This window comes from Morchella sextelata, assembly GCF_020137385.1.
Source record: "Morchella sextelata strain SCLS chromosome Unknown scls_1, whole genome shotgun sequence".
In the NCBI taxonomy this organism is placed as follows: domain Eukaryota; kingdom Fungi; phylum Ascomycota; class Pezizomycetes; order Pezizales; family Morchellaceae; genus Morchella; species Morchella sextelata.
The window spans coordinates 3,645,396-3,671,614 of NW_025408616.1; the positions used below are offsets into that span (position 1 = coordinate 3,645,396).

The 26,219-nt window shown below is 50.6% G+C and overlaps 7 protein-coding genes across 7 annotated transcripts; 5 read left to right on the forward strand and 2 right to left on the reverse strand.

Moving 5' to 3' along the window:
* Positions 1–603: 603 nt before the first annotated feature.
* Positions 604–2,760, forward strand: H6S33_000953 (uncharacterized protein; the record flags this gene model as incomplete). The annotated part of the gene is made up of 7 exons (XM_044832387.1): positions 604–855; positions 1,360–1,701; positions 1,752–1,860; positions 1,931–2,084; positions 2,142–2,236; positions 2,309–2,639; positions 2,709–2,760. The coding sequence occupies 7 exons, from the start codon at positions 604–606 to the stop codon at positions 2,758–2,760; spliced, it is 1,335 nt and encodes a 444-aa protein (XP_044700512.1).
* Positions 2,761–4,317: 1,557 nt separating this feature from the next.
* On the forward strand, positions 4,318–5,265 carry H6S33_000954 (uncharacterized protein; the record flags this gene model as incomplete). The annotated part of the gene is made up of 1 exon (XM_044832388.1): positions 4,318–5,265. The coding sequence occupies one exon, from the start codon at positions 4,318–4,320 to the stop codon at positions 5,263–5,265; it is 948 nt and encodes a 315-aa protein (XP_044700513.1).
* An 801-nt stretch (positions 5,266–6,066) lies between these two features.
* On the reverse strand, positions 6,067–8,321 carry H6S33_000955 (uncharacterized protein; the record flags this gene model as incomplete). The annotated part of the gene is made up of 7 exons (XM_044832389.1): positions 6,067–6,159; positions 6,234–6,392; positions 6,478–7,002; positions 7,059–7,167; positions 7,241–8,006; positions 8,070–8,088; positions 8,166–8,321. The coding sequence occupies 7 exons, from the start codon at positions 8,319–8,321 to the stop codon at positions 6,067–6,069; spliced, it is 1,827 nt and encodes a 608-aa protein (XP_044700514.1).
* A 1,544-nt stretch (positions 8,322–9,865) lies between these two features.
* Positions 9,866–15,598, reverse strand: H6S33_000956 (uncharacterized protein; the record flags this gene model as incomplete). Its single annotated transcript, XM_044832390.1, has 2 exons — positions 9,866–12,904; positions 12,968–15,598. The coding sequence occupies 2 exons, from the start codon at positions 15,596–15,598 to the stop codon at positions 9,866–9,868; spliced, it is 5,670 nt and encodes a 1,889-aa protein (XP_044700515.1).
* Positions 15,599–17,463: 1,865 nt separating this feature from the next.
* H6S33_000957 (uncharacterized protein) lies at positions 17,464–18,300 on the forward strand (the record flags this gene model as incomplete). The annotated part of the gene is made up of 2 exons (XM_044832391.1): positions 17,464–17,700; positions 17,797–18,300. 2 exons carry the CDS (start codon positions 17,464–17,466, stop codon positions 18,298–18,300), a joined length of 741 nt encoding a protein of 246 aa, XP_044700516.1.
* A 1,470-nt stretch (positions 18,301–19,770) lies between these two features.
* H6S33_000958 (uncharacterized protein) lies at positions 19,771–21,939 on the forward strand (the record flags this gene model as incomplete). Its single annotated transcript, XM_044832392.1, has 1 exon — positions 19,771–21,939. One exon carries the CDS (start codon positions 19,771–19,773, stop codon positions 21,937–21,939), a length of 2,169 nt encoding a protein of 722 aa, XP_044700517.1.
* Positions 21,940–22,278: 339 nt separating this feature from the next.
* H6S33_000959 (uncharacterized protein) lies at positions 22,279–25,794 on the forward strand (the record flags this gene model as incomplete). Its single annotated transcript, XM_044832393.1, has 1 exon — positions 22,279–25,794. One exon carries the CDS (start codon positions 22,279–22,281, stop codon positions 25,792–25,794), a length of 3,516 nt encoding a protein of 1,171 aa, XP_044700518.1.
* Between the last annotated feature and the right edge of the window lie 425 nt (positions 25,795–26,219).

Sequence of the window (26,219 nt, forward strand, 5' to 3'; positions counted from 1 at the left end):
CAAATAACAATTACTCCGATCATATGGCTAGGGGGTCTTAAATCGACCCGGGCCTTTTCGTGATATTCTGATCCGACCTCTACCAGTCGGAGTGGAATAACTAAAGTCAGGCTCAATAAGCAATTTCGGTCCGGCGCCGGCAGTGCGGGTGGAGCTTTTTTGGGTATCTACATGTAGCTAGATAGGTCGGGGCGCGCGCTCCAACCACTGTCCTCTACTCTACTCTAGGTACTTGTATATGCATGTGTGTAGTTACATATTCTGGTCTTCAAGTAGTGGTTCGAGTCTTTCCTTTTCTGTGCGGACAGTGAGTGCATGAAGTAATTAATTCCCGCGTCCCATCCCCATCTTACGGCACAGAGTAAAAAGGCCATCGAGCCGCGCGGGAAAGCTTCGTGACGAGAATGTAAGTACATGTATGTAGAAGTATTCGGCCACTACGCTGCGCTTGATCCCCGGTGCTAGTGATAGTAGTGAAATTATGCCAAGACAATAGCAGCGGCTCCGAAAGCTTAACTCGACCCTGGTACTACTACCTGGGTGGGGCCCACTAACCCCCCGCGAGTTCTCACAGTAACTAACCGCGTTGGCGAACAAACAACAATGGCACGCTTCACAACCCCAGCCGACATCCCCTCGACAGTGGAGAAATGCGTAATCACCGGCACGTTCATAGACGCGCCTACGCCTAAGGCGCTGAGGGTCAGGGAGAACTGTGAAATTGTTGTGGACGCGAGGAGCGGGAGGATTGAGGCTATCAGTGATGTAGTAGGGGTGGTAGGAAATAGAAAGAGTGACGAAAAGGAGAAAGCGGGGGCCGAAAATATCGTGAGGGTGGATATGGGAGCGACACAGGTAGTGTGTCCGGGATTAATCGATTGTGTATGTTATGTATCCTTGGATTCTAGAATAGCGGTTATGTGATGAGACTTACGAGGCGTGGGAGATCGTGGTTGAAGCATGTGCAGTGAGTTTTGTTTCACGTTTTCTTCTTCTTCTTTGTTTCGTCGCGTAGCAGGGAGGAGTTCCAGAGTGCCGCCGGATTTTGCCAGCTGCAAAATGGAATAAGCAAAGCTCGCAGGGCTGTTTGCAAGCGTGAAGACATATTACCGCTGCTATTGCTTTGATCCGGCGGTGTTTTGAAGACGGCCGGTGGCGTTCAGGATATTTACCGGCAAAATGATCATTTCCTGCATGATATCAATCATTGGTCTATATATGCTTACCTTTCCCTCAAAGTGCACCCCAGTTTCGTCAGCTAGGCACTAAGACCGATGTCCCGCTGGTCGAATGGCTTGATAAGTTTGTACCTCCCTGCCTACTGCCCCCGATTTGAATGAGCGATTCCCTAAAAACTAGTCAATCAGATACACCTTCCCCGAAGAAGCCACCTTCACATCCATTACCCATGCCGAGCGAATCTACACAGCTCTTGTACGCCGCCTTCTACGGAACGGCACAACTACAGCTCTCTATTTTGGCTCTAACCACCTCCCTGCAACCCAGGTCCTTGCTGATACCTGTGCTGGATCCGGACAGCGTGCTTTTGTGGGTAAAACGTGTTCTGACCAGTTCCTACCAGAGTACTACGTAGAGACAGCGGATTCCTCGTTGAAAGATACGGAGAGTTTTATAACTTACTGCAGAGAAAAGTGGCCATCAGAGGCTGGATTGGTGAAGCCAGTTGTTACGCCGCGCTTTGTATGTAGGGTCAATGATCGAGGAGACTGTGACGCTGACCCGGTGGAAAGGTCCCGACTTGCTCTGCCGAGCTCTTAGACGGGCTGGGTAGGCTAGCAGCAAAGTATAATTGTCATGTGCAGACCCATGCTTCGGAATCAGTTGATGAGGTCGCGTGGGGTGGGATATCTCTTCCTTCGTTCCCCCCCGGCCAAAAAGAAGCCGTGGCTAATCCTAGCGTACTATCTAGTGGCGGAGCTGTATCCGAGCGAAAAGCGCGATATTAAGATCCTACAAAGATTCGGCCTACTAACAGATAAGACCGTCCTTGCCCATTGCTGCCATCTTTACGACGAGGAGGTGGGGGAGGTTGTAAGGGCGGGTGCAGCTATTACCAGTTGCCCGTATGTAATCTAGGGCCCCGCGGTAGTCTGTAGATTGTTAGCTAAAAGATAGCGCAGCTACTCAAACATCCTCTTTGCACGTGCCACGGTGCCGATACCGCACTTTAAGTCGCTGGGTCTAAAGATCGGGATGGGCTCTGACATTGCGGGTGGTGAGTTTGCAGCTAGTTTTTCTGTTGATTGACCTCCTGATTGACCTACTGATATGAGTGGGGGGAGAATAGGCATGTCTTCTTCCCTGTGGACCAATATGCGTCTTGCCACGCTTCAAGACCGGATCGACTCTTTTTCTCCGCGCGGTGGTGATAAGCCCGCGGGGAAGGAGAACTGGGTCGTGGACTATAAATATGCTTTCCACGTTGCGACCGTTGGTGGCGCGGAGGCGCTGGGCATTGGGAAGGAGGTGGGATTGTTTGAGGTGGGGATGAGGTGGGATGCGCTGCTGGTTGACTACGGGTTGGAGGATATGGCATTTGAGAACCTGGGTGATGATGGGGTGAGCGTGGTAGATGTGAGAGATGGGTTTGAGAGATTCGTAAACTGTGGTGATGATAGGTAAGTTCCCCCCGTGATCACCGTTTGGGGGATATGCCGGATGGGGTGCTGACCGCGGCGTGTGGGAAGGAATATTGTGGGGGTTTGGGTGGATGGGAAGATGGTATGCGAGAGGAAGTGAAGGCTGTGTGCTGGGTGGCATGGTAGTAGATAGCAACACTCGCTTGCAATGGCAACTGAGTAGTGATCTCTGCAATTATGTAGGCGGTTCTGAATAGTATGCAGTGTCCACTTGCCCTTGGCCATTAGGGAGCATATATTTACATGTAGTATCTGTAATGTACGACGCAAATGATAACGAGTGAGATGCTGTGAACGCAAACAGTACGCATACATATAGGCGGCGTTGCATAGGTTAAACTCTCGGCATGAAAGGAAAGGTTTAAATTTAAAGGGACAGCGTTTCAGGAGCTTAGTGTATGTCACCTTGTCATGAAAATGTGGGAGGGAGCTACATGTGTTGTTTAAAGCTCTCACTCCCTCTCCTCCCCATGCTAGATTTATATCAGCTCCGTATCGCTCCATCTATCGGTTTATCCATATATACTATCCTACTCGAATTAACCACTGGAATTAAGAGTGAGAAGCGACAGTAATGGAGGCGAGTAAGTCTCCGACAACGAATAAGAGGGCCGCACCTGACTGACTGATAACAAAGAAATCAACTAGATTCTGATTCTCATAGATACATGTGGCACATTCGTCACTATCACATTCTAATAGTGCCCTGAATGTCGGAGACAGAGGAGACCGCGGGTAGAATGATACAAAGTTGCCTATCTGAGTTTAGTTCGCAATGAAATCAAAGATTATTCGGCCAAATCCATCACAGCCTGGGAGCATTTTCCGGCGTAGTCTCTAGCGGTCATTCCTTGGCACATATAAATCTCGAAGTCAATCCCTTTTATAGGTCAACTTAGAGAGGGGATCCCGGATGTCATTGGAGAGGAGAAGGGGGTGCCGAAGGCACCCCAATATCGAGTACCCCATGAGTATTGAATATATCTATAATCCATAATTATAATCCAAGTAGTCGCATGGTAGACTTCATGATCAAGGAAGAGCAGAAACATTCGGGGCCCAGCCAGCCTATAGCTACTGGCAACAAGTTATTCATTCAAGATCTGCTGTTTAAGGCAATAGCTTGAATTGGGTAAGTCACATAATAGGTGAGGGTTTCCGGTAGCTAGTGCATGAAGGTTAACAATTTATAGGATCGATACTTCGAAATCGGTATCAAGCATCTGGTAGATATTACCAGCCATGCTCTTTTCGACGAGGATCCCTAGCTGCAGTTACATCAGTTCCAACCAACCAGAAGAGCCTCGAAATGCCATTTTGATGAATAAGATACCATCTTCTGGAGAGAAAAAGTTGTCGAGAGTTCTGAAGAATTTCACACTGGTTGTTAACTCAATGCGGCTTATCTGCATGCCTCAAAGTACGAGGAGCTTCCGGCCCTCATTATATAAGCCACCACGGCGCAGCGCGGTCCATTTTTAGATGCAAGGCTGTCATAACATACTACAAAGAGCTGCGAATGGAAGAATGGAAACGAGAACGTGCGAATGAGGCAACGCACATACTATGTAATAACTGAATCATCCTCAGGATCGAAAAGCACATAAAGCAACATGTTTCCCCTCGCCAACACCACCTCTACCACAAGGCTTCGACCATGGCAACCAAAAATCTAGATCCGCTCGCAGAGCTCGCCTCGGAGTTTAAAGCTGAACCACAACGAAACGGAGAAGGGATGGAAGCCTTTCCGGACCCGGAGCTCTACGATGAACAAGCCGCCGTCGATCGTGCGTTGAAGCGACTGGCTACGAACATCAGGAATCATAGTGCAAGTATAGGGATAGATCTTGGGCTTATCGAGCGCAACGAACAATCACTCGAGGCGGGGCTTGACAAGTTCAGAAAACAAACGGGGGAGCAGATCCCAGAGCTTGTGGACCCCGATGATCAACGTCTGTACGATAAGGCGAAGCTTCAGAGCTCTATCACGACTGAAGTTATAACCGGCGAAAATGACAAAACTCTAGACCCATTGCCTAATTTCGGCATCGAATACGCTCGCGATGATGAGACGAACTTCGATACACACTACTCCGACTCAGAAGACGAATCTTCAGGGGATGATGAAGGCTTTGTCTCGTTATATAATACGATAAAGGTCGACTTTGAGGTCAGCTCCGCCGGAAGCTCGAACATCCTCCATGCAACAATCGCGCAGACTCGAGGCCTCGACGTTATTCACATTGTCGATCTGAAAGAGAGGACGATCAAATTCATTACTGCGCGGCGATCAATCGAAAATCCTATCATCGGTAATGACGACATAAGGGGGTTGATCGTCGGAATGTCTGCTATGGCACTTCCCGGTAGGTACGAATGGGCGATGGGCCGCGTGATAGATGATGGGCAGAAAAGCGGTGTATGGAAGTGTGTTTGGCCGGCGCTGGAACACCAGCTGCCGGAGGAAATGAGAGAGCAGACTGTGGATATAGTGTTGGAGGAGGACGATTACAGTGTGAAGGATTGGGACTGGGATATCGGAATCAATAATGTTCCAGGTTGGCTAGGACAACAAAATGACATGGACTGGGAGAGGAGCTTGTGAAAATCAAGGGGTGGGAATTTTTTTTTTGTTTATTCTGGAGATTTAGGAGCACAAAAGGGTTTGATTATCTCTGAGGCTTGCGGCTGGGCTGCTTGTGTTATTTATTTGAGTAGGCTATCTGGGAAACATTGCCACTTTCCCCATTTTTATTTGTCCAATAGATATACCATACAGGTTCTTTCCTATATTTATGTTAATCGGCATTTTCCTCACGAGCAATTCATGCACTCACGAACAATTGATGTATTTACGAACAATCAATGTCTTCACAGACAATCACTCGAATATGAAACTAAGCACAATCTCACATCACAATCCATAACGCTTTACAAAGTTTATAAATTGCGTTGTGGCAATCTCATTGTTATCAATCACTGACCCCCCTCCCCCCCCGCGCGGGTGCGCTAATAATAGAACATGAAGGAGCTAATTGGTCATAATTTATCACTCGCATGCCACTATCTTAGCGCCGTTTCCCAGCAGCAGCCAGAGCTACTAATCCGTTACTCCCCTACCACTACCACCGCAACTAATTATTTCCCCACAAGCACTTCACATCACACCCTCGCATACAGCCAGAGAGCGAAGAGAAAAAAAGCCCACAGGAAACCAAAAACCCAAACCCAAATGTCAGAGCGAAAAAAATCAAAGAAAGAATCTCACCAGCACAAAAGAAACCACCCCCCGCAACAATCTTTCCCCGCAAAATCCTTCCCCGCAACAACCTCTCCCCGCAACAATTTCCCGCAAATATCTCCACTAGCCGGGTATATCCCTCTAGAGCCTAGTATAACTCACGGATCAGTACCCCACGGCCTGACAGTCACCCCGCAGGTCGCTGCCGCCACTATACACGATCCTCTCCTCCCCGTCCTCGCCGTGCATATAGTTATACTAGCCCCCGCCATCCGCCCCGATCAGCCAATATCCACGCACAAACACCACCCACGCACAGAGGGGGGAAATACGTTAATAATCTGTCCGCGCCCAAACATGGTCCTCTTGTACCCCACGACCTCGGCCGTGGTATGCCCGAGCGCTTGCAGCGCGGCGGCGGTGGCGCCGCTGATTCCGGATTCGAGGCAGACGCGGTTTGTGATTGCGAAGCGGTCGCCGGGGAGGCTGAGCTTTTGTTTGTGTCAGTGTTGGTTCGATGTGGCGTGGGGCGGGTTCAGGGGGAGTGGGGGGGGGAGGGAAGGGAAGGGGTGATACGCAGATTCTCGGCGCGTCAAGCGCTTCTTGGGGGTCCATGTTGAAGACGAGCATGTTCATGAAGAGCTGGACGTGGCCCTGCGGCTGCATGAGGCCGCCCATGCAGCCTAGGACGCTCTTGATCCTTTCGCCTTTGAGCTTCACACCTTTCCCTTTCTCCTCCTCGCCCTCCTTCCCACCCTCACCTGCCGCCTCCACCGCCTCACCAGCGCCCGGAACGCGCTCCGTCACCATCCCCGCAATAATGGTATGAAACGGCCTCTTCGCGGGCGCCACACAATTCGGCGCCTCGGGGTCTAGCGAAAAGCTGCTGGCGCGGTTCTGCAAGGGCGTTGCGGTGCCGCGGGGGACGATGCCGCTGCCGAAGCCGTTCTGGAGGGAGTTTATGAAGCTGCAGGAGTTGCCGTGGGCGTCGGTGGTGGAGAGGTAGGTAGTGTCGCAAGGGTGGAGGGAGGGGGGGCTGATGGGGAGGGTGGGGTTTGTTTGCGTGGGGGAGAAGAGCGTGCTGCGTTGGTGCAGGTAGGACTAGTGGGGGTGTTAGTGCGGGCTGGTAGGGTGGGAAGAGGGGGAGGGAGGAGTACCTTGGAAAGGAGGGCGGCGGTGGGGTCCGGGTTGGTGCGCGGGTCGGTGATGTACCAACGGCCGTCTGTGAATGCGATGCGGAGACACTCGATCAGGACATGGAGATACCTATTTCCTCATGTTAGCAGCTATCACAAAACTTGCGGGGAGAAAACAGAAGACAAAAACGAAAAGTGCCTACTCCGGCGAATTATGCTGCATCCCCCCCTCACCCCCAATCCTCCCAACCACGCCCCTCTCCTGCAACGCCCTCAAAATACCCAAGGCCATCAGCGCCACAAGCCCCTGCCCATTCGGCGCGCACTCCCACAGCTTATACCCGCCATACTCCACAAACACCGGGTCCACCTCCTCACTCCCGCGCTCCCCCATGCCCACCATGTCCTTCATCTCCAGCACTCCTCCCAGCGCCTGCACCTCCCCCACCACGCTCTCCGCCACCCACCCATCGTAAAACCCAGCCTTCCCACACTCTGCCACCTCTCGCAACACCTGCGCCAGCTCCGGCACCCGCATCACCTCCCCCTCCTTCGGCGCCCTCCCAGCCAGCAACATCCCCTCCCGCCCGCCGCCGCGCAACACACCCGCACACTCCCCCCACCAGCGCCCCGCAAACGTACTCAGCGCAAACCCGTCCTCAGCGAGTCGTATCGCGTCATCGAAGATCTCTCGCAGCGACACCTTCCCGCTGCCGAAGCGGGCGACGATGTCGCACCATGCGGCGGCCGCGCCGGGGACAGTGACGCTGAGTGGATTGGCGGGCGGGATGCGCGAGTCGGTGTAATCGGGTGGGAGGGAGGCGAGGACCTTTTGTAGCGTGAGGGATGAGGGCGAGGGGCCGGAGCCGTTGATGCCGTGGAGTGTGGAGGTGGGGGCGTGGTGGATGAGGCAGAAGACGTCGCCGCCGAGGCCGGTGCTGGTTGGTTCTGTTACATTTAGGACTGCAGCTGTGAGGGGTTAGTATCGTAACGTTGAGAATCGAGAGTGGGAGGGGGGAGAGGTAAACTGACCTGCAGCGACTGCGGCGTCCTGGAGAAGAAGGAGGGTGTGTTAGTATAGGTAGAGTAGAGTAATGGGGCTAACTGGGATCATGGGCGGTCACTCACGGCGGCGTTTCCACCCTTACGAAGGATGTTTAGGCCAGCTTGGGCGGCGAGGGGCTGCGTGCACGCTACGATGCCGTGTGTGGCGTAGATGACGGGGCGGCGGGAGGGGTGCAGGGAGAATGCGGGCTTGTCGGGGGCGGGGGCGGGGGCGGCCATTGGATTGGATTGGTAGGTGCTAATTGTTAGTATCTGGTTTAGAGTAGAGCGTCGAGAGATGATTAGTAGTAATTAGTGGAGTAGAGAGAGAAGGGGGAGGGGGAGGGGGAGAGGGAGTGGGGTATTACATGTAGTAGTAGGAGGAGGAGTGGACAGGTGGTTTTAGTACTAGACTGCAAACTGGCCTGTGCTGTGCTGTGCTGTGCTGACCTGCGTTTAGAGTATTCCACCGCACCCGGTAACTAAGCTAGAGTAAGGCCAAATAGCATGCAGGCGGCGTGCAGCAGGCTAGAAGACCCTGCATGAGCTGGAAAGCCCTGTGGGGGTGCGGATCGCCGGTCGAGTGCCTACAACTCATCAAGCCCAACATCCAATGTGATGGCATCGCAGCTATCCATGAGTACCTACATTACTATTAAGCAGCCACCCTCGATATATGTTGCACACGGGAGTCTACAATGGCATAACCCCACCCACCGCTCATATTATGATCATCACGGTCAAGGGAGTACCCGGTTGGATACCCACCGCACTAACCACTTGCGGAAAGCCGCCCTGGAAATGATTGATTGCACGTCAAATTCCAACACTCACGTACTCTACCTGTCACAACGCCTTCTTATGTAACGACATCTAGGGCACCTGAAATGGACGGCGATGGAGATGAAGATGAAGATGAGATGGGTATCGTATATGTATCGTATATGTATATAGGTAGCTAATAATGTATGTACCCCTCCCTCCCTGATATGTTAGGTAGAGTATGTATGTTATGTAGGCCTCCTATCATACAACCCACTAAAACTACTTGTGTATATACTACACCATACTACATGCAACTGCTTTGCCCGCATCCCCATCGATCCATCCTCGGAAAAAGAGATTATGAAAAATTAAAAAAAGTCAACTGCAACAACTGATTAAGAAAGAAAAGAAATAGGAAAGAAAGAAAGAGGTGGTTTGGGGGGGGGGGGGGGGGGGGGATGGCAGGAACTGTATAGTAGTAGGACGACGCAAGAATAAGTACTATCTATCGAGAGACCAGTAGCCGGGAGTTAAACACGAAAGGTAAAAAAAGGAATATACGAAAAGGGGATATGGAAAAAGGAAAAGGAAAAGGAAAAAGTGCAAATCTGATCAAGATAAAAAACAAACGTGAGTACAAAAAGAAAAGTAAAAGGAGAAAAAAGTAAAATGATACAAGAATAAAAGAAAGTAAAGGGGATATAGAACAGTTAAGTCCATTCTTACTTAAAAAGCAAAAAGAAAAGAAAAAAAAGACGACCAAAGAAACCCCCATACCCTCCCATGATGATGGATGATGATGATAGAGATGAAGATGGAAATTAAACGTGCACAAACAAACTCCGCCAAAAATTTTGACCCTTAACACAAAGAGATGATGCTAATAAAGGAAAATGAAATTGGCTTGTTTCTTTGCAAACCGCCTCCAGAAATAACCCGGGTATAGATAGTTCAATCACTGCGATTCATGTTAGTCCATATACTTCTGAAATGTCAATCCAAAAAGGTTTGGGGACTCACTAAATCTCAATAGGCGCCAATTGGTCAATGCTGTATAACCAGTTACCGCCCTCCTCCTCACGTGCGAGCCATTCGTACGGCCACACCACCAAGTGTCCTTGTGTCATGTTCAGGAGCCTCTCGGCAGTGTCACGATCCAATAGTGGCTCGCTGGCGTGGAAATCTCGTCGGCTACTCCTCGTGGTGCCTCTTCTCCTCCTCTTTGTGCTTCCAACTCCGCCATTGAGGTTTGTGTTGGAGGAAAAGTTGATACCGTTTCCGTTGGATTGAAGCAGGTTCGGGTCTGGCTTGTTGTTGGAGTCCTTGGAGTAACTTGAGCCTGGCCCTAGTGTGCTTGTGGTGGCTGTCGTGACCGCAGTGTTCAGACGCGAAGAAGCATGTGATGTACTTCGCGGCCTGTTGCCCGTGAATTCATCCTGTACGTGCTGTGGCGGATGGAACTCGATCTTCTCACCCGGCGGGTCATCCCGGCGGACCTTATCTAGCTCCTCCTGGTTTGCAACCGTTGGGGTGGTCCAGTCCTTCAAGTTTCCCATCGCAAGGTTCTTGTTGTTCCCATCCAGCTTGATACCAAGATCCTTCGCCACCTTCTCCCCAAGGTTGTCTCCGAATTGAGGCATTCCCGGGATGTCAGACCCGCCTGGTGGGCCAGTCTTCCCTTGGGCTTCCTGTTGTCGTCTCATCTTTGACTTGTCCATTCCCATACTCTGCGCGAATCTCTCACCGTAGGCTGCGTATTCTTTATATGCTGCCCATGTCTTGACTTCGTTGTCTGGCATGCAGCGGAATACCTGCCTGTACAGCTTCGTGTTGTTCACCGCGCAATGGTGCCAAACATCAAGGTAGAAGCTCTCGTTCAGTGGATCTTCAAACATGTCTGGAGTAACGGTGGGCATTTGGAGATCCTCGAGTACTGGAATGTTGGGGCCGTCCCCGCCGGCTGTTGTGGGGCGGTTGATAATGCACGGGCCACCAATGTCCTGATCGCTCGTAACCGGTAGGGGAGGAAGTTGTGAGAGCTGGGCAAGTCCAAGCTCCTGTGAGTTCATCCTCTCCGGTCCAGGAGGAGGTGGGAGCGCAATGTTCCCAAGACCGCCCGAGGAGGAGCCTCTGCTGGGTGTCCTGTTCGAATCTTTGGGGTTTGAAGGAGTAGGGCTTGTGAGATTGCGAGGCGAAGCGAGATGCTGGGCAGCGGCCTCAGCACGGGATGAGGTAGATGGTTCTCGTTTATCCTTCTCACGGGTAATCTCCTTAGATTCTCTCTCCTTCATCTTATCGAAACCATATCCCTCTAGGTCCTTGTTATGTGCCGCGTTCCCGTGGATTCTGTTGTCGGTGGTCTCCTTCTTCCTCGTCTTGATATTGGGGTTATTCTCCTGTTCCCAGTCCACATCGTGGTTGAAGCTTCTCAACTCCTCGCTCCTCAATACGGCCTCCTCCTTTAATGTCATATTACTCTTGGTTAGTCCCGGCGAGGGGCTTGTAATTGTAACCCACGGCTTGCGGTCAGGTGCCGGTTCGGTGGCCGCCGAACTACTCAGAAGACTATCGTTGTCATTTTCGGCTCTCGCCCTCGCCTTCAACTCCTCAGCAAGCCATTGTTCGTCGTTCTCCGCCTCCGTCATTTTCTGAATTTCGGCATCCATCTGCTGCTCATTTGCCATGATTTCGTCCACATCCATCCCAAGATGTTCTCTCATCAGCCGCAATCGAAGTGTATGCGGGAACTTTCCAACCCGGTAAGGTTGTCCGGCCATGGTACTCATAATCGTATCGGTATCTCGGACGATTGCTGCCACTTCACTGTCTCGGTTGCCCATCATTGATCGCTCGTTGATGTTTGCACTACCGATGATGGCAATACGGTCGTCTACAACCATGCACTTTGCGTGAATGTACAGCTGCTCTGTAACTAGTGCCTTCTCTGGTCCAATCTTTCCCCAATTCCTCAACCCGTAAAATTGAATAAACTCCTCGGGCTCAATCCCTTGCGCCCGGAGCTTTCCAAAGATTGAGTGCTCTCCACGTGAGATCGAACGGTACTGACACTGCATGATCAACCTGACACTTGTTCCATCTTGTGCGTCAACCGTGTTCTGGAAACCGGGCATGAGGGGTATGATGATAATTGCGCGCCAATCCTGGTCATTCCTGTAAGCCCGGATGATTCTCTCCACGAGTGCATCACCGATCTTATTTTCAATGACAGTGCCGCCCCATTCAGTGGAAGTGATGAAGAACTGATTCTCAATGTACACAAAGTGATCAGACAACTCGATGGATTTGATATATGCAGCCTGAATACTAGCCTCAGTCGTGTTCGGTGTACCCAATGACCACGAGGAAGCGGATCGAAGAATTTGAACTTCACAGGTTCCGTCGATACCCAATGACTGCAATTCTGCGTCAGTAAAGTCGGGTGGTGGGAGTAGCACAGGCGTAGGTCTGCTAGGGGTACGTTGACGCAACAGATAATTCCATCTTTGGACGAAATGTCTTGTTAGATCTCTTGCAGGCTGTCCTACAACCTGCATGTGGATATCGTGCCACGGCATTCTCGGGACTTTCGTCCTGTCATACATCTCCTCGTAAGGCTTGTCAAGGTTGTAAAAATCTTGTACCCTAGGATTTGAGTAATCCTTTCCTGGCCAGAGCTGAAAGCTCTCTGGATCACCATCTCCACTCCCTTCCTCAAACCCAGTTGGTTTATCATCCACTAAACTGTGTTGCGGCGTATCCCATCGCCCGAAACAGAGATCAATGCCTCCTAGGAAGGCTACCATATGATCTACAATTAGAATTTTCTCGTGATGGGCCCAGAAAAAAGTGGCTTGTCGTATTTGGTTGGGCGAGCGCTGAACAAAGACGTTGGGATGGAGATCAAGAAGCGAATATTTGGTGTACGCAGAGTCGATAGGAACCGCGGCGCCGATGTTACGGTAAACGATGACGAAGATCTTGACACCCTCTTGGGCCTTTCTTTGGAGAAGACGGTCGAGACGCCATTTCTGCGAGACGGCAGCAGGTCTTCGCAAGTACTAGACAAACAGACCCCCCAAATTAGCGCCGGCCATGAGTGAAAACAATTGAAAGTGACCTACCAATTCTGGAGACAGCCACCAATCGTGGATATAAATGACATCTTTTGCCATACTGATAGCTCTGCTCACATTCCACATGTAATCTCTACCATCTACAAGCCATTGCGCGAAGACGCCTTTTCTCACTGGCGCAAAACTTTTGAATCTCTGAGTTTCGCTCCAGATTGTAGACTGCATCATGTTCGCGATACTGTCATGAAACTGTAGCAACTGCCTCTCATTTTTTGCCAATAACTTAAGCTGTCTTTCGGCATTCTTGATGGTGAGGCTATGATGCTGTGGATGGGCTGGGTTACTTGGGGCAACTGCAAGATCTTTTGGTTTTTTCCTAAGGAACTTCTTTGCGTCTACCTCAAATTCAGAGTCTACCAAGAAGACATCGTAGATATTCATTTCTTCTGGGGAATCGACACACACGATGTAACTGTGCCGTACCAGGAACCACTTTGGAGAATGTCGCTTTGCCATTGCTGCAGGATTCCATACTCTTCTAAAATCACTTCCCTTTGCGGAGCGGATAATGAGATATCCCTCTTTCCCGTGATAGCTGTCCTCCGCTGCAAGTCTAACCCCAAGGGCAGAGAGCTCCAAGAACTTACACAGCCGATTAGAATCAGGGCGGAAGATCATGATACGAATAAGCCGTCGGAGGTATTCTTCCAATTGTTGCCTTTGTTTTATTGCGAAACCCTCCTTCCTACCAGCAGCGGGCACTGTACCCATGCCTCCAGCACCTCCGATTGGTGCAGTCAGTGTCCCCAGCCCTGCAGCAAGACCAGTAGCAATGCCGGTACTAAGATGTTCGCCTACAACTGAAGACGATTCACGGCGTGTATGCTTCGGTCGCTTCTTGCTCGGACTTGTTGTCACTGTCGCAGTATCGCCACCACTTGCTGAAGAATCGTCCTCCTCGTCATCACTCCCAAGACCTCTCACCCCTCTAAGATATGGAATTGTAGCTCGAGGGAATTTTGGCAGTTTGTGAGCTTCTTTGCCGCTGAATGTAGTGTTGCTTATGTCTGCCAGACGATATCTCGAGTGTAGATTAAAGAAGTCACGGAACTCTCGATAAATGACCCATTTCATCCGTGTGATACCAGATCCATACTCCAGCTCTATTCTAAATACTGCATGTGTCCTGCCAGTGTTTTTCGATGGGTGCTTGTCTGTATCCGAGATCTTGACCTTCAATTGTTCTAGTAGAATGGGTATTCGTTTGTTTCCGTGCTCGTCTCGCTGAAACATACTCGCCAAGATGACCACCGCTGGTGTCGCTGCGGTCAATTCCGCCATCAACTCGGCCGACTTTTCGCGATCAATCTTAGACTCCTCTTTTTTGCGCCGGCCTATCACCTTGATACCGGCTTTTAGAGCCCCCCATCTGGAGGAACTATGAAATCCAGGCGTCCCAGGTGACGGCGGTATTCCACCAACTCCTTCGGCGCCGTCAACCGATCTACGGTTATGGCTGAACTGGGTTATCCTTCTAAAGGAAGATCTACGAGAGTAGCTTACTCTGGAACTCCGATCGCGGGTCCTTGCCTCTTCGGTAATGTCTGTGATCGTGGCTCTTCGTCTTGGGACAGGGTGCTTTGGCGTCCCAGGTGCAGTTCTCGACCCGCCCCCGCCCGCTGAGTTCTGGCTCATAGACCTTCTGTAATCAATATCAATATATTCTTCATCTTCGTCCGGAATGCCTCCAATAGCTGGTGAATACACGGCGGGTGTGAGAGGTCCACCAGGGGTTTGTCCTCCATCATCCATTGAATCGACAGTCCACCCAGAAAGTGTTCTGCCGTGGCTCCCATGCCCTAGATGTTTCAGCTTCGAGAAAAAGCCAGTTTTCTTCGCCGCAATTGGTGTCTCCGTTTCATCGCCAGAGTAGTCCCCAGGAGCGCCGCCCCTCCTCGTATAATTCGCGCTCATCCTAGAACCCGGAGTTGCAGACCCATCATATGCCACCTCATCGTCCAGTGAAGTCGTAGAAGGGTTGTCTCCGGCAAGACCGCTAAAGAACATTCCCACTCGCTTACGAGCACGCGCAGCTGTTGTTACCGGTCCTGCATCGCCGTTTCTACCAATAGAACTGGCACCTCCAGGCGACATATCCCACGCTGTTGTAGACTCTGACGTGCCAGAACCACGTCGCCTGGGTGTCGTGTAGCCTTCACGCGGGTCGTCCTCGTTTTCCTCATCTCCCCAGCGTATACTATGGGGTGAGCTCGGACGCGAGCGGCGCGGCGATGCACCCTCTTCAATAGCTGCAGGAATAACAGGCGGAGGTTCCATGTCCTCCAGGAAGTCGTCTGAGATCCCACCTGGTGTCGAATAGCTTCGGAGCATTGGCGAAGGGTCGAGATGCGGCATGGAGTTGCGATTTGAGATTGTCGAATTGCGTTTATTGGAAATAATGGAGTTGCGGTTTGAGATGGTTGAATTACGATTTGAACGCGGATTTGGGCTCCTCCGGCCTTCCATTGGAGGAGTTGAGCTCCCATTCATGCTTATAGTAGGTATTGGGGCATTTAGTGCTATGGGGGCAAGTAGGGTACGTTGCTGCTGTTGTTGTTTCTCTCCATCGTTATTGCTGCCCCCCTTAGGAGGATCCGATAGTTTGGTAGAGGTTTCCATGGTTGGGAGCGCGATCTCGGGATGTCGATCGGAAGGTTCTTTGATTGCAGTAGATACCCACAGTCGGACCGAAGGGATAAAAGACCCGAGCTGTCAACTGCTGGTGACAGGTGGGAGGAAGGGAAGGGAAGGGAAGATGATCCGAACGCAGGGGCGGATAAATAGAGCTTCGGGGAATTAGCTTTAAGAGATCAAGAATAAATAATAACGAACTTGTAGAGAAGGTTGAACGGAAAAGGGACCAAAGACTGTATGCTGGGCCGGATAGTAGATAACAGAGAAGCAGCAGCTGAAGAACGGGGTTCGAACTTGCAACCAACCCAGGAAGGGAATTGACCCACTCTCTCACTCTCTCCCTCCCTCTCTTTTCCTATGCTCACACTCACTCTCTCTCAACTCTTAACCTTCGCGCGTGTAGCTGAAACCCGGACCTTGCTCACGTCACATACGATGGACAAAGCCACACACTTCAAAAAAAAAAAAAAAAAAAAAAGCAGAAGCTGATATGGAAAAAGGAAAGGCTAGGAGGAAAGCAGGAAGTAAGAAAAGATACTCTACGAGCTGGAAAAGAGAACTGGTGTTGTAAAGGAGAAAGAGATGGGACAATAATTCTCACACTCTACAGGCAGACGTCCTTAGATCTCTAGCACAGACGGTCTAAGGCAGGCACAGATAGCAAGCACAGACAGACGAGAAGGTGAACAATAACAGCGAGAGGGAGGACAAGAACGAGAGACGAAGCACTGCCACCCCTAGCCAATCAGCCAAAGCATTCCCAAGAGCTCTCTCCCTACGTCCCTACCTTACCTAGTCAAGATAGAATGGCTAGAGACACTCGAGACCCGACAGACCCCCCGAAAACACGCACGCAGAACACGGGTCGCCCAAGGGTTCTCAATCTGCACAGACGACACGCGAAAATGCTCCGGCCGGCAACGGAGATTGCGCCTGTGGCTGATATCGTGTCCCTAATTCCCCAATGGGGGTACCGCGTTGCTTGGGAGATCTGGGATGTTCCTGAGAGCCTCTTGGTTCGAGAAACAATTCTCTAGATCTGGCTGAGATTTGCCAAACAGAAATGCGAACGATATATGGGAGTGGAACGACGGGAAATAACTTCGCCGTGAAATCTTTACAAAGCACTAGAATCCTGCTTAGGCGGATAAACAAAGCTATCTCCTAGGCCCTCCCACTAACTTTAACTGGTCGACAGAAAAATTTAACAGCGACGACGCTTTGCTCCTATGATCTCACTCTCCCCAGACAATTATAATCATGCATACCTTCCACATTATGCAGTTATCCGATAAAGATCTCTGGCATGCACCGCCCGCTTTTGAGGGTGACGTCGGTCCCAACCTGGTGAGAAGGTGGTGTGAGCATGCATCCCGTTTTTTCAAGATTGTTTGGTCTAATTCGATTTGCGGGGAGGGAACTGTGAATGCGGCTCTGTCGCGAATAACTCGGGGAGAAACTCATATGAAGAGACTGTCCGGGCCGGCGCATGGGTGGATTACATATATGTAACTACTCTAGAGTACATATAGGCCAGGGCTCAAAACCCATATTGGACAATTAAACCAATAAGAACTTGCGCACATATTCTATTTTAATTTCTACCTATGGTATGACAACAATCGGCCTTGATAGTAATCGATGCTGAAAGTAATCGGCCTCTTGGACAAAAGCAAAATTAAACATACCCAGTAATAAACTTAAATCGGTTGCAGAGATATATAGAACCAGATATAACCGACGCGGAGACCCTCCACTGAATCCAGACCTCACTGGCATAAGGAGCAACCCCGGACTTCTACTCTAAACGCTTCCAAACGACTTCCAGATACTCTAAAAATAGTGCTGCCATGACTTCCACAGAAGAGGAAGACTTCTCTCTCTTTTCCTCTCTTAGACACGATCGGCTCCTTCTCCAATCCCCCGAAAATACTACCGCCTCAGGCTCCACAACTCCATGCCCATTCTACCTCCTTGAATATCACCGTGACCGTATGGTCCGTGCGGCACACCATTTTGAATGGCCTGAGGCTGTAATAGCATCGCTTGAGGATCTGAACGGATTTCGACGGGCATGTGAAGAAGCCGTAGGAACGCAAACGTGTCCATTAAGGGTACAATCCGGCTACAAATGATCTCTGTAGTAACTACATGTAAATAAAACCTAAGCTAACTCCTCCTAGGTTCGAACCGTCCTCTCACCAGAGGGCAAGCTTAGCGTCACGGCAGGCTCAATTCCTCAAGTGCCAGTCACCACCTTATTCCCTAGTACTCTCCCAAATCCCTCCTCACTCTCCTCTCCTCCCTTATGGAAAATACATATCGACACAATCCCCACCCCCGCCTCTCCGTTCACATCTCACAAAACCACTTTCCGAGGTCACTATGACGCTGCACGGCTCCGCGCTGGTATAATCAACTACACCGATACCACGGAGGTGGTCTTGTGGAATGAGGACGGGGTGATGATGGAAGGGAGTATGACAAGTGTGTACTTTTGGCGGAACGGAGGGTGGGTTACGCCGCCACTGGAGTCTGGAGGGAATAATGGGACTACGAGAAGGTGGTTGTTAGAGAAGGGAATGGTGGTGGAAGCGGTTGTCGGGAAGGAAAGTATAGAGGCGGGAGAAGTGATGTTGATTAGCAATGGAGTCCGAGGGATTTGGGCAGGGACAGTTGTAGGGTAGGGTAGTAGCCCTAGGTATAATAGAGCAGGAGCTGCAGTCACCAGATCTCCTTTAGTTCTATAATACTAAGCTTGAGGCAATTAACAGAGCTCTGAAAGCAATTGTGCAAGGGTAATCTCTCTTTAAAATGCATATATAAACCCTTAGATAGTAATATATGTTGAGATATGGCACATGGCTCCCGAGCCTAGGGGGATACTAACATGGTCACCACTCCTTGCAAAGTATATGTTCCGTCCCAGTCGCAAACACTGATTATTGGCCGATGGGCCATAATTGGTGAACGAGCGTTTATTCCCCGCCTACAGGGCATTTTGCTATATAATTCTCATCTTTTTAACGGCGGAAAGTTGTTGGCCCTGTTAATTAGCTATTCATTAAAGAAATATTTTTTTGCATTAATTATGTAGCCCTAGTGTTACAGGAAACACGAACACTGCTCCTAAGTCAAGGAATAAGGATAATACGAGTGATGGGTTGTGATGTGAGTACGGTCGGGTAACGAGGGAACAAGCATAGAAAGGTACCGAGGGGTGTGGGGGCACCGGGTGCAACCACACTAGTATTAGGCTGTTGTGAGGGCACGCTTACTATTGGGTGTCTCACCCGGAATGGAATAGAAGCGGGGCTTATGGCTGCAGGCCATTCTACTTAGGGAAGTAGCTCTAGGACAATAGCATGATACAGCTCGGTTACTGGTAATTGCGGGGTTCATGGTTACGTGTCGGAATTAGAATGGACGGCCGGGACTATGCGGGGGCGCTTTTCTATTGGGGTTATCTTCGGGTTGATTGTCTTACTCTATTATCGTTATCTCATTAGTATTAGAAAGCGGGCCTTGGCATAGGTTCCAACATGTATAAATAGGGTAGGATTCCGCCTCGTCTTAGTGGCATCATCAGTCACTCAGCGAGCGGAATCCGGTTTACAATATTACAAGTTTAAAAGCTACAGAACTACCGCTTAGCATTGGCATTTCCCCAAACACTATATTGTACCTTATCCACTACGCTATTATTTTACCGATCGCATATCATCAACGTCCCGATAAGACAACTACTTGCTTAGACCAATACTTGAGAGTATTTTGTTTGTGGCGGATAGTCACCGTGCGCTCAAGTAAAAGAATAAGAAAGTAGTCTATTAGAAGGACTCTTTGATACCGTATGCATCCCCGAGTAGCAACAGCAGCTATCAACAACTTCACTTGCACCACCTCTTTTGTCGTTCGCAGAGGCAGTGCCGAACACCTCTATTGCGGATACCTTGAGTACGCCGGGTTTTTTGCCGAAGCAGGTACTACTTGCACGTTCGAAGAACACGACCCGGAGATCCTCAACTATCCCGAACTCTTCCCCATTAAAATCACCCTCAGTCAGCAATCCTACGGATTAGCTCACTCCGTCCCTTGGTTCGTCGCTCAACCCTGGTGTAGGAGACAGCTACAGCTCAGCATCGAGCAACTTAGCAATGTCAAGGGGTCATCAGCAACGATCGGAGGAAGACTACAACATGGAGAGCTCAATCACAGTGAGAGATCGAGGTATAGTCGAGACTCAGGCGAGACAGCGCCACAGGAGGGATTTGGACATGCCGATCAGCGACCTCTTCAGATCGACTCAGCCGGCCGCATCCTATGGCCAACCCCGCTCCCGCAGGCAAGGGGACTACCGAGACTATTCCCCGTACAAGACGCCAATCAGAGAACGATCTTCTATTCCGAGGCCCTCGGTCCTCAGGGTAACGGACGACGACGAAGACACGAATATGGACGTGGAAGAACGCCGTATCGAGCACCCCTTTGGAGAAATCATCGGGCAAGAGATCGAATGGAGAGGAGCCCCAGTGGTTCAGCAGCTGAGTCGCGGACTTGGAGACCTCACTGTGAGCGTCCAAGACCTGCCCGCAATCAGGGAAATTACTCGGCAGCACGCGGCGCAGCTTACCCAGCAACACGAAGAGCAGACCAAACTCATCCGCGAATTGCAGATGAAGTTCACCCAGGACCAAGAAGAACGGGAGCGCCGAGAGGGGTACATCCTCGCTCAAGTGCGGGCAGAAACAGCCGCGACCACTACGAACCTCGGCCAAGTCTTGGAACAGATCGCCAATACCACTAGGGCCCACCAACAGCGGCAGGAAGAGCAGGCCCAGCACATAACTATGCTGGCCGATTGGATTCAAAGGCTGCCGAAAGAAGGCCCAGCCCAAGTCCCAGACGGCGTATCAGCTACACTGGCACAATTGGAGAGGACCATGCAGCAGCAGGTCTCCTTGGTAGATGGGTTCTCTGGGACAAGGACGGCTCTAGAAGAAATGATAGAGCAGATGAAGGAAACAGCCCGTAAAGCGGCTGCGGAAAAACCACTGGCCCCAGAGACGGGTGGCGGTGGATCAGGCCCACCTCCCAGACCACCTCCCCAACAACCAGTCGCCCCTCCAGCCGGCTCCGAATCCGGTGAAGACCTCGAAGACCCAGGACAACAACGGAAGCAAGGAGGTCAAGGAGCACAAGGAGGAGGTAACGGGGATGGCAACAAGGGAGGAGGCCAAGGAGCACAAGGTGGAGGTAACGGGAATGGCAATAAGGGAGGTAACGCCCCGGAAGCACCCGGATCATCCCCATCGGATTCCTCAGATTCGGAAGGCGAACGCCGCAAGCGGCTGGAACGTAAGAAACAAAGACACGAGAGAAGGCGCCAACGAGAGCAAGAACTCTCGCACCCCCCTCGCGCCACCATAGGTGATGCGCCCAAAAAGGCCAATATCCCCTTCTCCGGAAGAGCCGATCAAGACGTAAGAGTCTGGATCGACCAGATGGAGATTCTAATCAGTCTCCAGAAGAAGGTCCAATGGGATGATGGCACTAAGATTATGTGGGCATCCCTCGAGTTTACCGGTAGTGCGGCAAACTTTTGGCGGAATTTTACGGAGAGGTTAGCTGTGGATCGCAGTATCGGAACCTGGGAACGGTTCAAGCAGGAACTTCGTACCCAATACGGCAACCGCACGAGTCAGGAACAGGCCAAGCAGAAGATGGACAGACTCCGGCAAACTGGCCCAATCGACGACTACATCAATGAGATGCAGAACCTAGAATGGGACGCACGAGTTGGACCAGTTGTCATGAGATCCATGATCCTAACAGGAATAAACTCCTCGCTGGAACAACGGCTCTCTAATGCGATTGAGGAACCTAGTGATTTTGTGGACTGGTTAGCATGGGTACGAAAAGTCGGACGCAAGGACCACGAGGTGAAGGCTCGGAAAGAAATCCTGCGAGGTAAAGACTCTGTGAAACCTCGCGAGGAGAAAACGGAACGGCGGAAATCGCGCAACAACGCAAATCCTCGGAAAACTTTTCCCGCATCAGCCAACAACTCCAAGACCTCGGATGACTTAGGTGTCACTAAAGAAGAGAAGGAGAAATGGCAGAAAGAAGGAAAGTGTTTCCGTTGTGGTAGAGATAACCACTTCGTAAAGGATTGCGTGGCGACGAGTAAGGTTAGGTTGACGAACCTAAAGAGAAAAGAATATCCTTCCGGGAGAAAGGACCACGGAAGGGAGGGTGATAAGAAACGGAAATTGGGGCCACAAAATGAGGCATTTAGGGCAAGGATTACGAATTTGGAGGACTAAATTGACTGGGTATTTCTATTTTTCGGTGTTTTATTCTATGTTGTGTTACGGCTTTTCTATTCTGTTTTGGAAGAAGGGTTTTTTTTTAAGGGATCGGGTTATGTTATGTTCTATCGGTTTTGTTATTTTGCGCAATTTAAATTCTCTCTACATACATTTCGAGAAGCGGGGTCACATTCCGAAAACACCTGGCGCATAAGTGTTGTACTATGATTTGATCAACGCTCGAATTTTCTATATAAACTCCCTCGCCCCGCTCTCAGAACAAGAACTATCAACATCAATCCACTCGAAACCAAGGACAACCTACCTTACCTTACACTTTCAAAACAGATGAACATGTCTTCACACAACCAAGAAACCCGCCTTGAGATTGAAATCTCTTGGAGCCACCCCGCAACTAGTACCCAACATGCAGAAACAGTCAACGCACTCCTAGACAGCGGAACAGAGGACTGGGTTATGTCCTGGAACTGTGTCCACCGTCTCAAGATCCCAACTCAACCTCGACCCAAGCCCCTCATCATCAGACAGGCTGACGGTACCCCTATGCCTAACTCCGGCACTCACATCACCCAATCCCTTACCCTCCGCGTCGGCAACCATCTAGACAGAGACATCGTCTGTGAGGTTGGCTCATTCGCAGGAGAAGACCTCGTCATACCACATCGATGGCTCAAGGAGCATCAACCAACCATACATTGGGGACAGAACAAGGTCACCTTCGACAACATCAATTGTCAAGTGAAGGGATGCTTCAGGACCATGTATGATATATACGAAGAAGACTCAGAAGAGCTGGTCATCAGGCTGTTGAGGTCTTCACCCGAGACACAGATGATGATCGAGCAACACCCCTTCTGGGCAAGGGCATTGGTAGGCGAGACTCTCGCTAGTGCTATACCGATGGAGTACCAGGACTTCGTCGACGTCTTCTCTAAGGAGGGAGCTGATCGACTACCTGATCACTCTGAATGGGATCACACCATTCCCCTTATGGAAGGAAAGCAGCCTCCATGGGGACCGATCTATGCGCTCTCCCCAGTGGAACAAAAGGCACTCCGGGAGTACTTGGACGAAATGCTAGCCTCTGGCAAAATAGTCCCCTCCACCAGCCCGGCAGCAGCACCGATCCTGTTCGTGAAGAAAGCCAATGGAAAACTGAGGCTATGCGTAGACTTTCGTGGCTTAAATGCTATCACGGTCAAGAATCGCTACCCCCTTCCACTCATGACAGAACTGGCCGATTCGACGAGAGGAGCAGAGTTCTTCACCAAGATAGACCTGAAAAATGGCTATAACTTGATTAGAATTGCTGCTGGCGAGGAATGGAAAACAGCTTTTAGAACGAAGTACGGCCACTTCGAATATAGGGTAATGCCTTTTGGCTTAACCAATGCACCGGCGTCGTTCCAGGTCATGGTCAATACCATATTCAAGGATCTTCTAGATCAAGGCGTAGTAGTCTACTTGGATGATATTCTAATATATTCAAAGACTAAGGAAGAGCATACGACTCTTGTGAGGAAGATATTGGAGCGACTGCAACAAAACCATCTATACGGGAACCTTGAGAAAACGGAATGGTACAAACAGGAGGTAGAATTCCTGGGATTCGTACTATCAGGGAAAGGGAACCAGGTCTCGCCTAAGAAGGTGAAGGCAATCACAGAATGGTTACCACCCACCAAGGTCAAGGAACTTCAATGTTTCCTTGGATTCGCCAACTTCCTACGACGGTTCATCCACAGGTACTCCGAAGTTTGCCGACCAATGACCGATCTCTTGAAGAAAGGTTCCGTATGGCGATGGAGCAGTGAACAGCAAAGCGCTTTCGACGAACTCAAGGAGAAATTTACGTCTGCTCCAATACTACGACACTATGACGAACATCGTGAAGCGATCATAGAAACTGATGCGAGCGACTGGGCTGAGGCCGCAGTACTCTCTCAGGTGTTCGAGGACGGTATTCTACACCCGGTAGCTTACCACTCTCGCAAGTTCAACGAGGCAGAGGTAAACTACGAGATCTATGATAAGGAGATGCTCGCCATAGTTTCTGCTCTCTTGACTTGGAGACATTGGCTGGAAGGAACGGACATTCCTATCCAGATACATTCGGATCATCAGAACCTACAGTACTTCACAACGACCAAGAAGTTGTCAAGAAGACAAGCCAGATGGGCCGAAAAGATAGCACCTTTTCGCTTCAGGATTCATTACCGCCCAGGCGAAAAGAACGGCAAGCCAGATGCACTCACAAGGCGCCCAGAGTTCGCTATGGAAGGGGGAGTAATGCGTGAACAACCCGTGAAACAGTTGCTCAGCGCAGAACAATTTGCCAGGAAATCACGGACCAGCGTAGAAACTGGCCCTGAAATTATTGGCAACCCCGAAGAAGGATGGACTCCGTTGGATCAGTGGTACGACATACCAGGTACTGAGCTGCCTCAGCCACTACAAGACTGGTATGAACAGGACAGACAATGGGTTCGGAGAGTGTTCCGGGATGAACCTCTCCCTGATGCAAACCTTGAAGTCTTCGGGACAGAGGAAGCTGATGCCGTAATAACGGAGCTTGCCACTGAATGGACCCCGGGATCGAATGAGGCCACCCACGATGGTCGTTGGGTAGTGCCAGGATACGCGGTCAGACAAGTCATCGAGGATCATCATGACAGACCCGTAGCGGGGCATCTAGGAAGGGATAAAACCCTTGAGTTGATCGATAGGAACTACTGGTGGCCAGGAATGTCCACGGATGTAGCCAACTTCGTCAAGACTTGCGACGTGTGCCAGAGAGCCAAGCAACATCGGAGACACTTGTCACTCCCTCAACCCCTAGAGTTAGCCACCACACCTTGGACTGATATCTCAATGGATTTCGTAGTAGAAATGCCAAAGGAGAAATCAGGATTCCGTAACGTATTGGTGGTCGTGGACCGTTTTACGAAAATGGCTCACTTCATTCCAATAACGGGAATCAACGCGGAACAGACCGCTAACGCCTTTGTCAAGGACATTTGGCGCTTTCACGGACTTCCTAGGAGCATTGTCTCTGACAGAGGAACCCAGTTCGTGTCGGCATTCTGGGCTGCGATCACAGAACGACTAGGGATTCGTAGGAGACTCTCGACCTCGTTCCACCCACAGACGGATGGACAAACAGAAAAGACCAACCAGCACCTCGAATCCTACATCCGGGCCTATACAGCAGGAACAGGGAAGAAATGGAAGGACCTACTACCGATCTGCGAGTATGCATATAACAATGCAAAGCACTCGTCAACTGGACAGTCACCGTTCTATTGCAACTATGGTTTCCACCCACGAACAGACTGGCCAACGGACGCGAAAATCGGACAGCTGGATGATAAGGGAAACACCTACCTGGAAGACCTTCTCCTAGCCCACGAGTCAGCGAGAGACACGCTGCAAAAGACTTTTGACAGGATGGCGTCAAGGCCAGGACCAGCAGTTCAGCGGTTCACAATCGGTCAAAAGGTCTTGCTGGATACTCGGAACCTCGGTGGTTACAATAAATGGTCGGACAAGTTTACAGGCCCCTTCGAGGTTGCCGCGGCTGTAGGAAATAGGGCTTATAGATTGAATCTTCCGGCAGAATGGAAGGTTCATGACGTATTCCACGAGATGTTGCTGAGACCTTATCGAGAGGACCCCAACCCGGGCAGGCAGCAGAATACACGAAAACGACTAGCAACACCCGACCCTCAAGAGGCACTCTTAGATGAGAACTTCAAACCGGTCACCAACACTCGGCCCCATACGCGGAGCCAAGGGCCCGTCACCAACTCGAGACGACCTCTGAAACGACAGCGGACTAGGGAAGACTAGCTCGATACCTTTCCTACTCTATGACTTTTCCCAAAGGGTTTTTATCATAGAGAGGTTTTAACGGTCGAGGGCGACGTCTAGGAAGGGGGAGTAGTGTTACAGGAAACACGAACACTGCTCCTAAGTCAAGGAATAAGGATAATACGAGTGATGGGTTGTGATGTGAGTACGGTCGGGTAACGAGGGAACAAGCATAGAAAGGTACCGAGGGGTGTGGGGGCACCGGGTGCAACCACACTAGTATTAGGCTGTTGTGAGGGCACGCTTACTATTGGGTGTCTCACCCGGAATGGAATAGAAGCGGGGCTTATGGCTGCAGGCCATTCTACTTAGGGAAGTAGCTCTAGGACAATAGCATGATACAGCTCGGTTACTGGTAATTGCGGGGTTCATGGTTACGTGTCGGAATTAGAATGGACGGCCGG